The sequence below is a fragment of the Grampus griseus genome, assembly GCF_964374135.1.
Source record: "Grampus griseus genome assembly, chromosome: 2".
Taxonomy (NCBI): domain Eukaryota; kingdom Metazoa; phylum Chordata; class Mammalia; order Artiodactyla; family Delphinidae; genus Grampus; species Grampus griseus.
The window spans coordinates 161,547,454-161,561,790 of NC_139018.1; the positions used below are offsets into that span (position 1 = coordinate 161,547,454).

The following is a 14,337-nucleotide window of genomic DNA, read 5'->3' on the forward strand; positions in this document are numbered from 1 at the left end:
TTGAGGGCATTTTCAAATAATGTGAACACCTGAATATTTCGAGCAAGGGAAATAACATGAGAGCAGTCTTGAAGATTAATAATGTGGTTTGGGTGTATAAGGTTGATAGGATGAAGGCTACACTAAAGAAAGAGGCTCTTAACATAAACCAGGGGCTTGAACCAATGGAGCTGGAACAGGAACTATAGAGCTGCAAAGAAAGGAATGAACCAAACAAGTTCTCGAAGGGAGAATCTATAGCTGTTGGTGATAGATTAGATATGGAAATAAAGAATGCAGAATCAAAGATAACTTCATAGTTTGAATCTTTAGAAAGAGAGAGAAGATTCATGCTATGAAATTAATCAATAATCTCAGAGAGAAGAACCCATTTGGAGGGGTAAATGATGAGTTCATTTTAGGCTTGTTGGTTTTGAGATGATAATTGCATATTCCAAGTGGAATGTTCAACAAACATTTGTAGATAAACACCTGCATTTCATTGTAGCTATAGATTTGTAGGTCATCTGCACAAAAGTATGAAAGGCTATGGGAAAGAATGAGTGAAGATACATAGAGTGAGACTTTTTTTCAATTATGTAATTTTTTAACAAGAGGGGCACCCCAGCTAACTCTGCAATATAAGAAAGGAATTAATAGAGAATGTGTGATTGAAAGATGTGGAAAAGTTGTATAACTTTGAAATAAATGCAGCTGTGGAATGCTAATAACAGTGTTTGGTAAGCAGTTGAGATCATAAACCAAGGTTAACCCTAGAAAAGGGAAAAGTAAAAGTGATATAATTTGAGTTAAGGAGGCTGAAATGTAAGAGAATGAATCCTGATTGTGTAGATATCTTTAGAGTCAATGGTAAAGTCATATATTAAATACGGTGGAAGAGGAAGGACAAGAGTGGTCACAGAGAATAGAAAAAGAATAATTATTGTAGGGGCTATGTGCCTGGGAGTCAGTTACACAGAAATACTATAGAACCTGTGTGTGACATCATTCTAACAAACACACAATGGCTGTCTTGTTTGTAACATTGGAAGATTCCACATGTTTGCGGTTGTGTTAACTAAACACCTGGAGAACCACATTCCTCACTTTTATCCATATTATATAAGCATGGTATAAACTTATGTATAAGCATGGCATAAAAAGGATATACAGAGCCCATAAATAAGTATATAAAAACCAATGGAGCATAAGTCATGTAGAATGAATGAAAGAAATGTATATAATTAAAAACGATTCTAGTTTTTAGGGATAAGATGCAATCATGCCAGAGAAGTAAAATGCTGAGATTTTATGAAAATACTCTTAGAGATCCAGAAAATTTTCTATAAAAATATTAAAGCTTTGTTTTGCCAAATGTTTGGCATCCGTTTTAACAGCAAGTTTTTCCTTGCTGACAAAGTTTCTATATATGCTAATAATAGTTTTATGTTAAGAAAAAGTTATGAACAAGAAACCATCTGGAGAAGAAACGTTAAAAATAATACAAACTTCATCTTTCTAAAAAAAAAAAAGTCAATGACAATCTCAGTTGATTCATACTGATTAAACCATCCAATAATTCATTCTGTCTCTATAACACAGTTTTTACAGTGAATGCTCAAAAATAATAACTGCTATGCAAAAAGAAAATTAAAGAAAAATGAAAGCAGTATCAGGGTATTATGAAGGCACTTTTCACAGATGACTAGGTAGTAGACAATCAGTTATCTAGTCATTTTTCTCATTGTGAACAACTTAGTTTTTTGATGAGTTATGAATCAATACTTTTAGAAGAGAACTTCTTTCATTATTTAGTGAGAAATAATTTAGTGACTGGCTCTGAAATGCTGTACGTAGGTGATGGGTATGGAATGCTGAGAGGGTTTGCATCCTATATGGTTTACTACTTCTACCAAAGGCACCTTTTCTCTAGTTAAATGACTTTTCCTCTGTAATGGTCTATGCTGTTCAAACACCAGAGTGGACAGAGGGAAGGAGTTAAACATCCAGACAACTGGAGATACTGATTTATTTGACCTGAATAATCCAAATTATCATAATGTTTTGTACATTGTTCATGTGTAGATACAGTTTTATCTATCATCTAAAATGTTATTAGTCAATCCATGTAAATCCTTAATGGCTAAATGACAGTATTCATGTACTGCTTCTAGACCCTGTGATAAAAAAAGTTTCGGTGTACAACTGATATTTCCAATGAGTGCAAATACCCTGGTTCTTTAAATTTTTAAATAAACAGAGTATGCAAATACTAATTTTAAATCATCGCAAATGTAGTATAATATCAAGTGTGACATACATTTCTACAACATTCCATTAATATTTTTGTTTCCTTAGGCCAGTATACAAGCACGACGGGAAGCTGCAATTTTGAAATAACTTCAGGAAGCTGGACCACAGCTTGCAGTCTTACTCAAGACTCTCAAGATGACTTGGATTGGGCCATTGGCAGCAGAATTCCTACTGAAGCACTGAGTCCAGACCTCGATCACACACCAGGTAAATGCAGTAGAGATAGTCAGGCCATGTAGTTCACTGGGCTGGAAATTTGCTTTAACTATTTGAGTGAATGTCAGAGCACCTTCCTTATGTCTTTGTGGGGGTAGAGCTCAATAGCCTTTATGAAAAGAGAGTTAGTTCCTTCCGTTTAACCCCTGAATTATTTAATAGACCTAGAACTGATATTGCCACAATAAGGAAATCAATGACTCTATTTAAGAGACTCACAGATTTTATTTACCCTACCCTAAAGGTGGCCTTAAAGTCCCCAATTGGGGCAGGGACAAGTAGGGAACATTCAGATTAATGCATGCAGTAGACAAAGGTATATAGTTGGCATGCTGCCACGATGATCGCTAGCCTGCCACCAATTTCATTCCAGACCCTCTGAAGTACAGGGGCAGAGATTTAAAAGGTAAGTGGTGATAAAAAGAATGAGCATCAGCAAACTCTGAACAAGTTTTGCTTCCTGCCTGTGACATGAGATCAATGTAATCTTAAATGGTTTTCCAATTAATAGAGTCAGAGTAGAAGGAAGCTTGTATTCTTGTTTGCTTTTACCCTGAAATCTTGCCTGATACTCAACACTTTTCTTAGGAATCTAACTTTCTTAGGAATTAAAAATAACTTTTTTCAGTGATAACTTTTCTTAGGGACAAAACTTTTCTTAGGGATAAAATATCATGATGTTCAATTACAGCATAGATGTTCATTCTTATTTTAAAGCTGTTTCCTAATTCAGCTTCAGATTGAATATTTCTATTCCTTTCGACCTGTCAAGTTGTATTTTTTCTGCCTTTCATCAAGTGTTCTTTCCTTAAAAAAAAAAAAATGAGATTAGTATACACCATGTTATAGGTTAATGGAACAGGACAGAGAATCAAGACACTTAGGTAAGTAATTAGGAGGATTTAGTATATAACAAAGGCCAATTCAGTGGGAAGAAGTTGTATTACTTAATATGATGCTGGCATAGCTGGTTGTCCACCTGGAAGGAAATGAAATTAAATTCCAGTTTTTCTTCTATATATTTCATATACAACATATATTCCAGATGGATTAAAGATGTAGATCTAACAAATTAAAATAATAAAACTCTTACCAAGAAAACATAGGGTACACTATGTATAATTTAAAGGCAGTATCAAACTTCCAAAAGCCCAGATATAAAATTATAGCTATGATCTAAATATTTCATAAACAAAATCAACAGGCATATAATAGATTTGAAGTTTTTTTCTTTACGTATTACAGGTAGACTGTATATACAGATGACTCTCACAAACTTATTAGAAATGGCAATTTTAACAACCAGGAAAGATTTGCCTAGCCAGTTCACAGATGATCAAATTCAAATAATCAACAAATATATTAAATGATGCTCAAATTCACAACTCATCAGAAAAATGCAAATTAAAATAATCAGATGGGAAGAGATTTTCAAAAGCCACTTACAGATGATTGAGAGATGGAGTGGGGGGAGCAGAAGGATACTCATTAATGGTTATGGGAAATTTTCTGTTTTGGAAAGCATTCTGGCCACATAGAAATACAAGGACCAAGACATAAGTACATGTGTGTAAGGATATTTACGTCAGCATTGTTTGCAGTTGAAAGAAATGAGAAATAAAATGAACATGCATCATTCATACAATCATTCATTCCTTTCTTCTTTTATTGATTCATTTATTAAGTGTCAGGCACTGTTCTAGGTCCTGGGGATACATTAGTGAATAAAACAGACAAAATTCACTGCCACAGTGGAGTTCACGTTCTAGACGGAGGGAAACAATAATAAATAAACATAATAAGTAAATAAGTTATATGGCCTGTTAGAAGTAGAGGAAAGAAAGAATAGAGGAAGTAGGATCGGGAAGGCCAGGGGATGGGTTGGGGGAGGATGGCAATTTAAATAAGCTGGTCAGAATAGGCTGCACTGAGAAAATGCCATTCGAAAAATGACTTGACGGAAGTGAGAGAGTGATACAGGTAGGTACCTAAGGAAAGAGTGTTCCAGCCCCAGGGACCGCCAGTGCCAAACACCCTGAGATCAGAGTGTGCCTGGTGGGTGACTCAGCCTGGACACTAGTGATGCTCTGGGTAATCTAATTCATTGTTGTGCGGCTGCCCTGTGCACTGCATGATGCTTGGCAGTATCCGTGGCCTCTACCCACTTGATACCAGCATCACTCCTCTCCCGGGTGCTGACAACTCAAAAATGTCTTCAGAAATTGACAACTATCCCCAAGGGGCCAAAATTAAGAACCTAGAGGAACAGCCAACATAACTGGTTACATCCACAACACACAATATCACGCAGCCACTAAAAAGAGAGTTTAGTGCCATACAGCTGATTTGCAGGGATTTCCAAAAGATATTCTAAAAGGAGTAAAGCAACGTGCAAAATGATTATACGGTGTGATCTAATATGTCTAAAACAAACAATGACTGCCCCCCCATCTGTGCATATGTATAACTCCATACCTAGATATTTCCAGAATAACTACGTGAACGTGGAAAAGAGGATGAAAAAGGATACGTACTCGTTTATTAACATGAATCACTTGGATGGGTGATAAGGTTGGAGTAGAGGAGAGGAGGAATAAATGCAAAAAGAAAAAGAAAATAATTGAAACCAGGAATCACACCTCAAAAGAAACTCTAACGTACATGATGGTAGCACATTTATGTGTGTGGAAAATGTGGTGGATAGTTTCAAGTTTTACTCCTTAAAAAGCCTGAACTATTGTATTTCACTCTTTTAATATTTATTTTTTCTTCAGTATTTCTTTTCATCAATTTTACATTACTGAGTAATACATCTTTTTCTAAAATTTTAAAGATATAAATAACCAGAAAAAAGAAAACCCCAGTTGTTCCAGTAGAGTAATATAACCACCTTTAAGCTTCCTATTTGTGTATCCTGTCATTCTTCCTTAACGAACATATTGGCCGATAAAAAGAAAGTTTCTACTTGATTTAGTAGTTTAAAAAACATAGTGCGAACAAGTTTATGTTATGAAATATGTTTAGCAACATAGTTTTTATTATATCATAGTATTCTACTTGTTGGATATACCATAATTTATAAAATTACCTAATGGTAAATTCTTAAATTATTTCCTAATATTAAACATCACAGTAATCAATATACATTTAAATGGAACTTTTTTTACTTTTCCGATAGTTCCTGAGGATAAATATCAGTTTCTGTTCCTTGAGAAACTGTAAGAAATAAACCAATATTTATTTCCTACTAAGATCCAGAGAGTAACATCTAGATAACAAATGCTGGCGGGTTCTTTTGATAACATCTGCAGCAATCTTTGCAATCTTTCCTTCTCCTAAGACAATATTTGAAAATTACCGAGCATGTCTGCTTGTATAATACTACTAATGGGACAAAAAGTATTGTAGGCTCAGTTTAAGAAAAAGTAGAAGTATAATCGATGGACATGAGAAAGTTTCCACACATTGTCCCAAAAGACAAGCATAAGTAATCTATAGATACCTTTTAATGCAACAATTAAGGACTATTAATAGTTGTGTTTATTTTCTTTTTTTGAACTTTTATAGCTTGTGTGAGTTCATTAAAGACCACATGAAAAGTTTTCCATCTGGTTATTTATGCAATATGGTATACAAGTAATGTCATCCACAGATAAGGAAAACTAATCATTCTGACAGAATCCTTTATTATCCTCCCTGCTAATCACTACACAAGACAGTATATTTTTGCAGAGTGCTCTTTTCAAAGCACTCTGATTATATCATCCTGGCTACACCACTACGGCTCACTAAACTTGTTTAGACATCACTGAGACAATGGGCTGCTAAATAGATTATAAGGACATTAATTAATGTTGACCTTCTGGGAAAAACAAAATTCTTTATGAGAAGGCCAGCAGATTCAAAGAGCCTACAGTCTGTTTCTAAGCATCACAACATCGTTGTTAATTAAAGCTGCATTTATGTATCTTTTCACTTATTGTTACCAAGATGAAGCATTAGATACATAAGGAGGGCATTTTCAATGCCCATCGCAGGCCTATTTATGAGTCTTTTTGGAGCCATTGCCAAAGCTGTAGAGAGAAACTTCAAGCATTAATCTACTCTCCAGTCTGCACATGAATAAATAGTGTTTGGGCTTAGTATATACGAGATTTAATGGCAAGAATGACATTTGCGTGACATGAATTAACAGAGGTAAAATTCAAAAGGCTGCTGTCTCTTTTTTATTCCCTTCCCTCGTAACTTTATTTTCTTTTTAATGTTATAATAAGTTAACCATCTCTAGAATTAGATTGTAAACTCCGGTAGGGCAGAAGTCACATCTTTTGCTATGCTTATATTCTCTCCAGCATTTAAACTTGAGTAGCACTTGATGAATACTTGTGTAGGCCTCATGGGACCTGGATCTATCTGCTTCTGTATTTATTGCAAATATTTTGGATTAATTAAGGCAACGTATATTTCCTGAGTGCCTACTAAACACCACACACAATGTGTTGGGAACTGAATTAAGTAAATGTTTGGAAGGTAACTGGAATGGAATATGCTGCCTGATATAACCCACATGCTTACTGTTGTGCAATTCTGTGTTCACAGCCCAAGGTCAAAAAGTACCCGCAAACAATCTTAGTGACACTAATGCTCTAATGTGTATGACAGCAGTTTAAAGTATTAAGTGTTCAACAGACAGAACTTACTTGGTACTTGGTTGACAGAGCCCTGCAGGCTAACGGGTGATAACTGTACTTCCTATTGGGCAGACAGGACAGATGTTATTATTCCTACATTAGAGATGAGGAACCAGAGAAGTTAAAGGTCTTCTCTGAGCCTGTATACTGAGTGACCAAGCCAGAAATGAACCCCTGGTGTTTGAAGCCTCATCCAAGCCCGTTCCCAGAACATCACTATCTTCCTTCATCCTTATACAGCTCTGCCTGAATCTCCTTAACATCCATATTTGGGACCACTTAACCTCTATTCCTTCTAGGTTTATATCAGCATCTCACCCTGGTCTCTGATAGAGTAGGGAGGGTGGAGGCTTGGTCAGGGATATGGTGTGTTATACACAAAAGCCAGCCCTCGATCACATGTTTATCAGACCACTCACTTTGATCATGTCCACACACACTCATGCACACATACATACACATACAGAAGGAGATAATAACTGTACTGTAACACATTTTTAAAAATTCCAATCCTTGGACCAGAAATGTTTGAGGTATTCCAGAAGGGAATAAAAGAAAGCTGATAGGATCAGAATGAATGGAGTAAAGACAGCAGAAATCCCATCCTAGGGAAACATGGTTCACTGTAGATCTTCCCAAGGAAGCTACACAAATATTCTAAGATTAAAATCAAAAGCACTGTCCTGGACGGAATTGTGTCCCCCCCCAAATTCAGATGTTGAGGCCCTAACCCCCAATGTGACTGCATTTGGAGAAAGGGCCTTTAAAGAGGTTTTAAGGTCAAGTGAGGTCATAAATTTGGGGCCTTCATCCAGTAGAACTTGTGCCCTTATAAAAAGAGGAAGAGACCCCAGGAGGCACCTACACAGCGTAAAGCCCCTGTGAGAACCCACAGTGAAGGTGGCCGTTTGCAAGCAAGGAGAGAGGCCTCAGGAGAAACCAACCCTGCCAGCACCTTGATTTTGGACTTTGAGCCTCTAGAACAGTGAGAAAATAACTTTCTATTGTTTAAGCTCCCAGTCTGTGGTATTTTGTTATGTCAGCCCGAGCTAATACAAATACCGAGAAATGTTATGAAGAATTATTGAGGGTAACTGACTGAGGAACAGCGCTCAGAACACCTGGCTGAGCTGGCAACCTGGCCCCACCCTTCATGTTTCCCTGCCAGGACCAGGGTTTCAAACACAACTGCTCACAGAAGTAGCTTTTTCTCCCAGGATAAAATCAGACTACTGTCATCTAAAGAAAACTGGGCATCTGCCTGCCTGGGAAAGGATTATCATGAGATAATTAGATCCTGAAAAAAGAGGCAGGGTCATACATGGGGCTGCACAGGATCAACACTATAGGTTTGCAGGAGGAAGTAAAGAAAGATAACTCTGTCCAAGAATAAAAAATTGGAGCGTTGCAGTTTGCATGCCTGCCGACCCCTTGGTCTCACAACCAAGGACAGTGGTTCTCAATCTTGGCTGAATATTAGAATCAGCTGGAGAGTTTAAACAAAGTACTAATATCTGGATCCCCCCACAAAGATTCTGACTTAATTGGTCAATGTTGTGGCCTGGGCAGCAAGATTTTTAAGAACTCCCCATAAGTTTCTAATGTGTATCCAAGGTTGAGAACTACTGCCCCATAGGGACGTCTGTGTGGCTACATGCCCAACCCACCTGTCCAGCACCTTCTCTTCATTCTTCCAATCAAAGGAGAGCTCGGTGGGAAACAGCTCTGTATAACAGCAGCGGAAATTCTTTCCTGTTACCTATATACTAAGCAACAAAGGCCTTTATTCAAAAGTTGAAATGAAATAATGCCATTTGCAGCAACATGGATGGACCTAGACATTGTCATACTGAGTGAAGTAAGTCAGGCAGAGAAAGACAAATATCATATGATATCACTTATATGTGGAATCTAAAAAAAGGCTACAAATGAATTTATCTACAAAACAGAAATAGAGTTACAGATGTAGAAAATAAACTTACGGTTACCGGCGGTAAGGGGTGGGGATAAATTAGAAGATCGGGATTGACACATACACACTACTATATATTAAATAGATAACTAATAAAGACCTACTGTATAGCACAAGGAACTCTACTCAGTACTCTGTAATGGCCTGTATGGGAAAAGAATCTAAAAAAGAGTGGATATATGTATATGTATTAACAGATTCACTTTGCTGTATACCTGAAACTACCTCAACATTGTAAATCAGCTATACTCCAATAAAAATTTAAGAAAAAAACAAAAAGTTGAAATGAATAACCAAGAATTACCAGGCATTTAAAGAAAACCAATGTCATGAAAGAGAAAGATAAGGACGTGAAAAGAGAACAGTTATCTCTGGAGGAAATAGATAACTCGGTGTAGTAGACGTTTGTCATATGTTCTCATCGCTCTTTAGAAAGCTACTGCTCTGTTTGTTTACTGTTGAGCCTCTAGAGTCCTGTATCACCCAACTTGTCATGTGCTTAGGATGAAAACTGCCAATCAGATGCCCATGTGGAAGGCTTTGCTTTGGAAACAAACAGCAATTACCCTCTTCCATTTATTGCAGCATGCTATAGGAGTATAATCATTTCTATGGGTGACATTATATAAAAAGTTGGGAATATATATATATTCCCATGTATACATATATGTTCCAATAAATATACTTATATCTGTATTAACATATAAAATATGCTTCCTACTGACTAAATATTTAATTATAGTAAGGAAGTATAGTTCATCTTTAAATGTGATATAATAGTTATGAAAAAAGAGTTCTAATCTTATAGAAATATATACTGAAGTATATAAAGATGATGTAATTTGATATTTAGGGTTACTTTCAAGTAATCTAGTGGTATTGAGGATGTGGGTGGTAATATAGAGGAAACAAGACTGATCATGGGTTGAAATTGTTGAAGCTGGGTTTTGGGTAGATGGGATTTCATTATACTGTTTTTTATACTTCAGTATAAATTTGCAATTTCCCAAAATAAAGATGTTTTAAAAAATAGTTCCCCAAAAATATGAATGCAACTTAAGTGAAAAAGCCTTGGCAATATGACATCTAGCATGAAATAAGAACTGGATATTCAGAAAACACTAAGGGATTTGTACACAAGGTAGAAATGAAGACATGAAAACAATAATAAAAATAAGCTCTTCACTAGATTTTCAGATGATACTCAGAGAATCAAAGTATATGATTTGTAAATGTCTACTTCTTTTATTTTATCTGATCCTTAAACAATACACTGGAATTTATTATGATACTGGTTCACAGCAAATTTCTGCTTAAAATGGAAATTTTTTGGATACTTCAAGGGAAGTTAATTACTAACATACTACTACTCTGCATACTACTACTCTTCGTCGTCATCAGCATCATCATCATCACATTAAAGTCTGAGAAGAGGGTTAAAGGAAAACAGCTCGGATTTGTGTGGTGCTTCAGCCACCCCTTTAAAAACGCATGTGACTAAATGGAAGCGTTTCTACAGGTGCGTGATGCGCAAATAAAATGAATTACGTTGGCATGGTGAAAAATGTTTTTTCAGTCATTCATTCAACAAATAGTCGTTGAGCCCATTTTTTGCTAGCTGCTGTTCTAGTTATTTGGAATATATATTGAATAAATCAAGAAAGGATCTCTGCTGTCATGTGGCTGACACTGTAGCAGAGGGGAATAGAAAATCAATATCAAGCATTATAAATAAAAAGCTTGTATAGTTTCTGGGAAGTTAATTACTAGGAGGAAAATAAGGGAAAGTGGAACCTTCAAAGAAGGATCAACCAGGAACCAGGAACCAGTGGAGAGTAGCCTAGGAGCTACAAGGGTGGGAAGGTGCTGTCAGTTAGGGACATTTTTCTGTGTAGCCACTAGAATGAGGGTACCTGCATTGCTGTTTTCTAAAGGGCTGTGGATGGCTGTTGAATAGTTGTTGTTCTTATCTTCACGAAAATCCAGACAAAAGGATTTTTTTTTTTCAAAAAATATAAGGAGAAAATTCAGAGGGATTTAGAAAAAGAGAACTAACATATGTTAAATGTTTCCCAAGGGTCAGAAACAGTAAAAGATTTGCATCTGTTATCTTATTTAATCCTTTTAATACATTGTGATGTAGAGGATACTAAATTCTTAGAAAGGTTAAAAAACTTGACCAAGCCACAAGGGTAAGTGGGCAGGGGGATTGGAATATTGAACTCTCTGACTAAAAGGCTTTCTTTTATAGCCTACACTGTCTGATATGATAGCCACCAGTGACACGGAACTGTTGAATCCTTGAAATATGGCTGGTTCAAATTGAGATGTGCTTTAAGTGTAAAATACATACTGCATTTCGAAGATGGAGTACAAAAGAAAATAGAATTTTAAAAATATCTCATTAATAATTGGTGCATTGATTATATGTTGAAATGATAGCATTTGGGGAACATGGGGTTAAATAAAATGTATTACTAAGGATTAACCTATTTCCTTTTACTTTTTTAAATGTGTTGCTAAAAATTCTAAAACCACATGTGACTCACTGTTTCTGTTGGACAGTTCTGTTCTGTATTACATTGCGTACATAGAGAAGGCTTTCTTGTCTCTCAAGTGAAAAAAGAACACTTGAATTGACTAAAGAGATACTGAAAAGTATCCCTATCTGGATGTCTTCGAAGATGGGCAATCTCTTGCTTATGAATTCACACACTTGCCACTAGAAACTGCAAAAATTATCTATATTTAACTTCAAGTCTACTTTAAGCAAAAGGTACTTTGAAAAAAAAAGAACATATAAAAAGTAAAGTGGGGTGATTATCTTCATAATATTATATTGTGTATATTACATCCTAATAATTAAACCTTATCATGCAGTTTTTCTTGTGGTATCAGTCGTCTCTATGTTAAAAAATACTGCTTTCTGTATTTCTGTATTATTGCCCAAATATGGTGGTTTTTGTTCCATAACTTTCAAAGAGAAAGTGGTTTTCTGTATTATTGCCCAAATATGGTGGTTTTTGTTCCATAACTTTCAAAGAGAAAAAACAATGTCTTTCTTTATTTCCATATTTTCTTTCATTTGTCTTCTATATGTTTTTTTTCCTAATATGTAGTTAAGGTTCAAAGTCGATAGTCTATTGTTTTTATGAAATTACAGAGTTGGGAAATACCAGCTAGACAAGAGTTATGACTGTGTGATAACATCCCTATGATGACAGGTCTTGTCTACATAACTCACTATACAAAACGATCCCAGATCTGTATGTATACGTTGTGTATTAATTCTTATAGGACCTAAATTTTCAAGTAATCACCTTAAATTTTTTTGGTTTTGTTTTTGTTTTTTTGCGGTATGCGGGCCTCTCACTGTTGTGGCCTCTCCCGTTGCAGAGCACAGGCTCCGGACGCGCAGGCTCAGCAGCCATGGCTCACGGGCCCAGCCGCTCCGCGGCATGTGGGATCCTCCCGGCCCGGGGCACGAACCCATGTCCCCTGCATCGGCAGGCGGACTCTCAACCACTGCGCCACCAGGGAAGCCCTTAAATTTTTTTCTTAAGTACTATATAATGCAATAATTTTTGTTGGTAGAATGATGCTTTCCTTACGATATTTAGTTGTTTCACAACTAGACAGCCATATTCTGAAGCTTCTTGAATAGGAAGAACTTTGTCTTACTACAGAATTGAGTTGAAAATAGTGGCAATCACTGCATCATGAATCTCAAACACCACCACCACTACAGCCATCACCACAACTATGATCATCAGCATGGCCAGCACGGCCACCTGGGCCTTTACTGGTCATATAAATTGATTTCCTTTGGATGCTCTGTTTTAACAATGAATTAGACAGCATTATCCCCATAATTGGATCTGTTATCATGTGGGATCTCTGAATTTATCTCAGATTCTTTTGAAAGCTTTCTCTGTTCTACTTAATTTTAGAGCTGTTTCTTTGACTTGGCCTAGACAGGTCCCTTTATGTTTAGCATAACTACAAAATATGTAGTTATTCTAACTTTCTTTCATTGTCAATATTTTTTCTTTATGCTCAAGTTATGCATTATAGAATGTATGTAAATTATGAATATTAGTATTTTTTTCTCATTTCCTGCTATTTGTACCTCCTTTTTCTTTCCCCTTTACTTTTCTCCTGTGTTGCCCCCCAAACATATAAGCATTAGGTAAAAGGAGACATAGGATATTAGGATAAAATGAGTAATAATAAAGAGCATAACATATTTTTCTGACTTTATTATAACTTTTGGTAACCTTTAATATCATCTTGTAAAAGTAGTTTGGCTCTGATATTTTCTAAAAATGTATTAATTCAGTAATTATATACTTTAGAATGAAAGAGTACTAAAGAGTCTACTTTCATACAGTAAGATGAAGAGAGGTTTTTTATTGTTATCTTTATTTCTTTTTACTACTAAAAATTGCTAATTGTTAAATGTAACTAAATAGAACAAGTCTTGTCAAAAATTGTGTCTATGTAGCTGGTATCCACTGAGTGCCGATCACCAGGTCCCTGGCTTTCTTCTGGCTTTCTTGTTTAATCCTCACAATACCTTGAAGTTTTACAGCAGAGGAAATGGGTGCACAGAGAGAATAAATAACTTGCCCCCAGCCACACAGAAGACACTTGTGGAATCCAGCACTGGGACCCATGTCTGTCTAAAGCAAAAGCCTACATTTGTAACCCTTCGTCTCTAAGGCTTAACATGACATTCTCAAAACTTACTGAAATGGAAAATGTGATGATCAGATAAGTGAAGAATACTCAGTAGTTTCTCTTCTAAAACACAAAAATGTTGGAAGATGGCATTTTATCAGTATAAAATAGCTCAAAGCAAACAAGTATTTTTTTCTATATTTCTTACTTACTCTAGTTGCCATTTTCTTACCACAGTTCAGTATCATTTCTACTCTCTTTGTCTTGTGTTACTTTTTAGAACTACAAACGTTCCACTCCAGATATACAGCAATGCCAAGGGAAAAAAACAGGAGACTTTTTTGGCTGATAAATCTCAGAACGTGTCTTGCAGGTTTAGATTTCTCTAAACCATTGCAGAAAGGCAATGAATGACACTCATCATGTGTTTGTCAACCAGTTAGAATAAAGGCAGTTCTCTTTCTCACTTCATCTTCATGAAGTGAG

The 14,337-nt window shown here is 36.0% G+C and overlaps 1 protein-coding gene across 1 annotated transcript in view; it reads left to right on the plus strand.

The window, feature by feature from the left end:
* MALRD1 (MAM and LDL receptor class A domain containing 1) overlaps positions 1–14,337 on the plus strand; it is a gene marked incomplete at both ends in the record, with an annotated part of 578,033 nt that overhangs the window by 402,109 nt on the left and 161,587 nt on the right. The window contains one exon of the mRNA XM_082648013.1: positions 2,338–2,499. Within this exon, the coding sequence (XP_082504139.1) occupies positions 2,338–2,499 (162 nt within the window). The remainder of the gene's footprint in view (positions 1–2,337; positions 2,500–14,337) is intronic.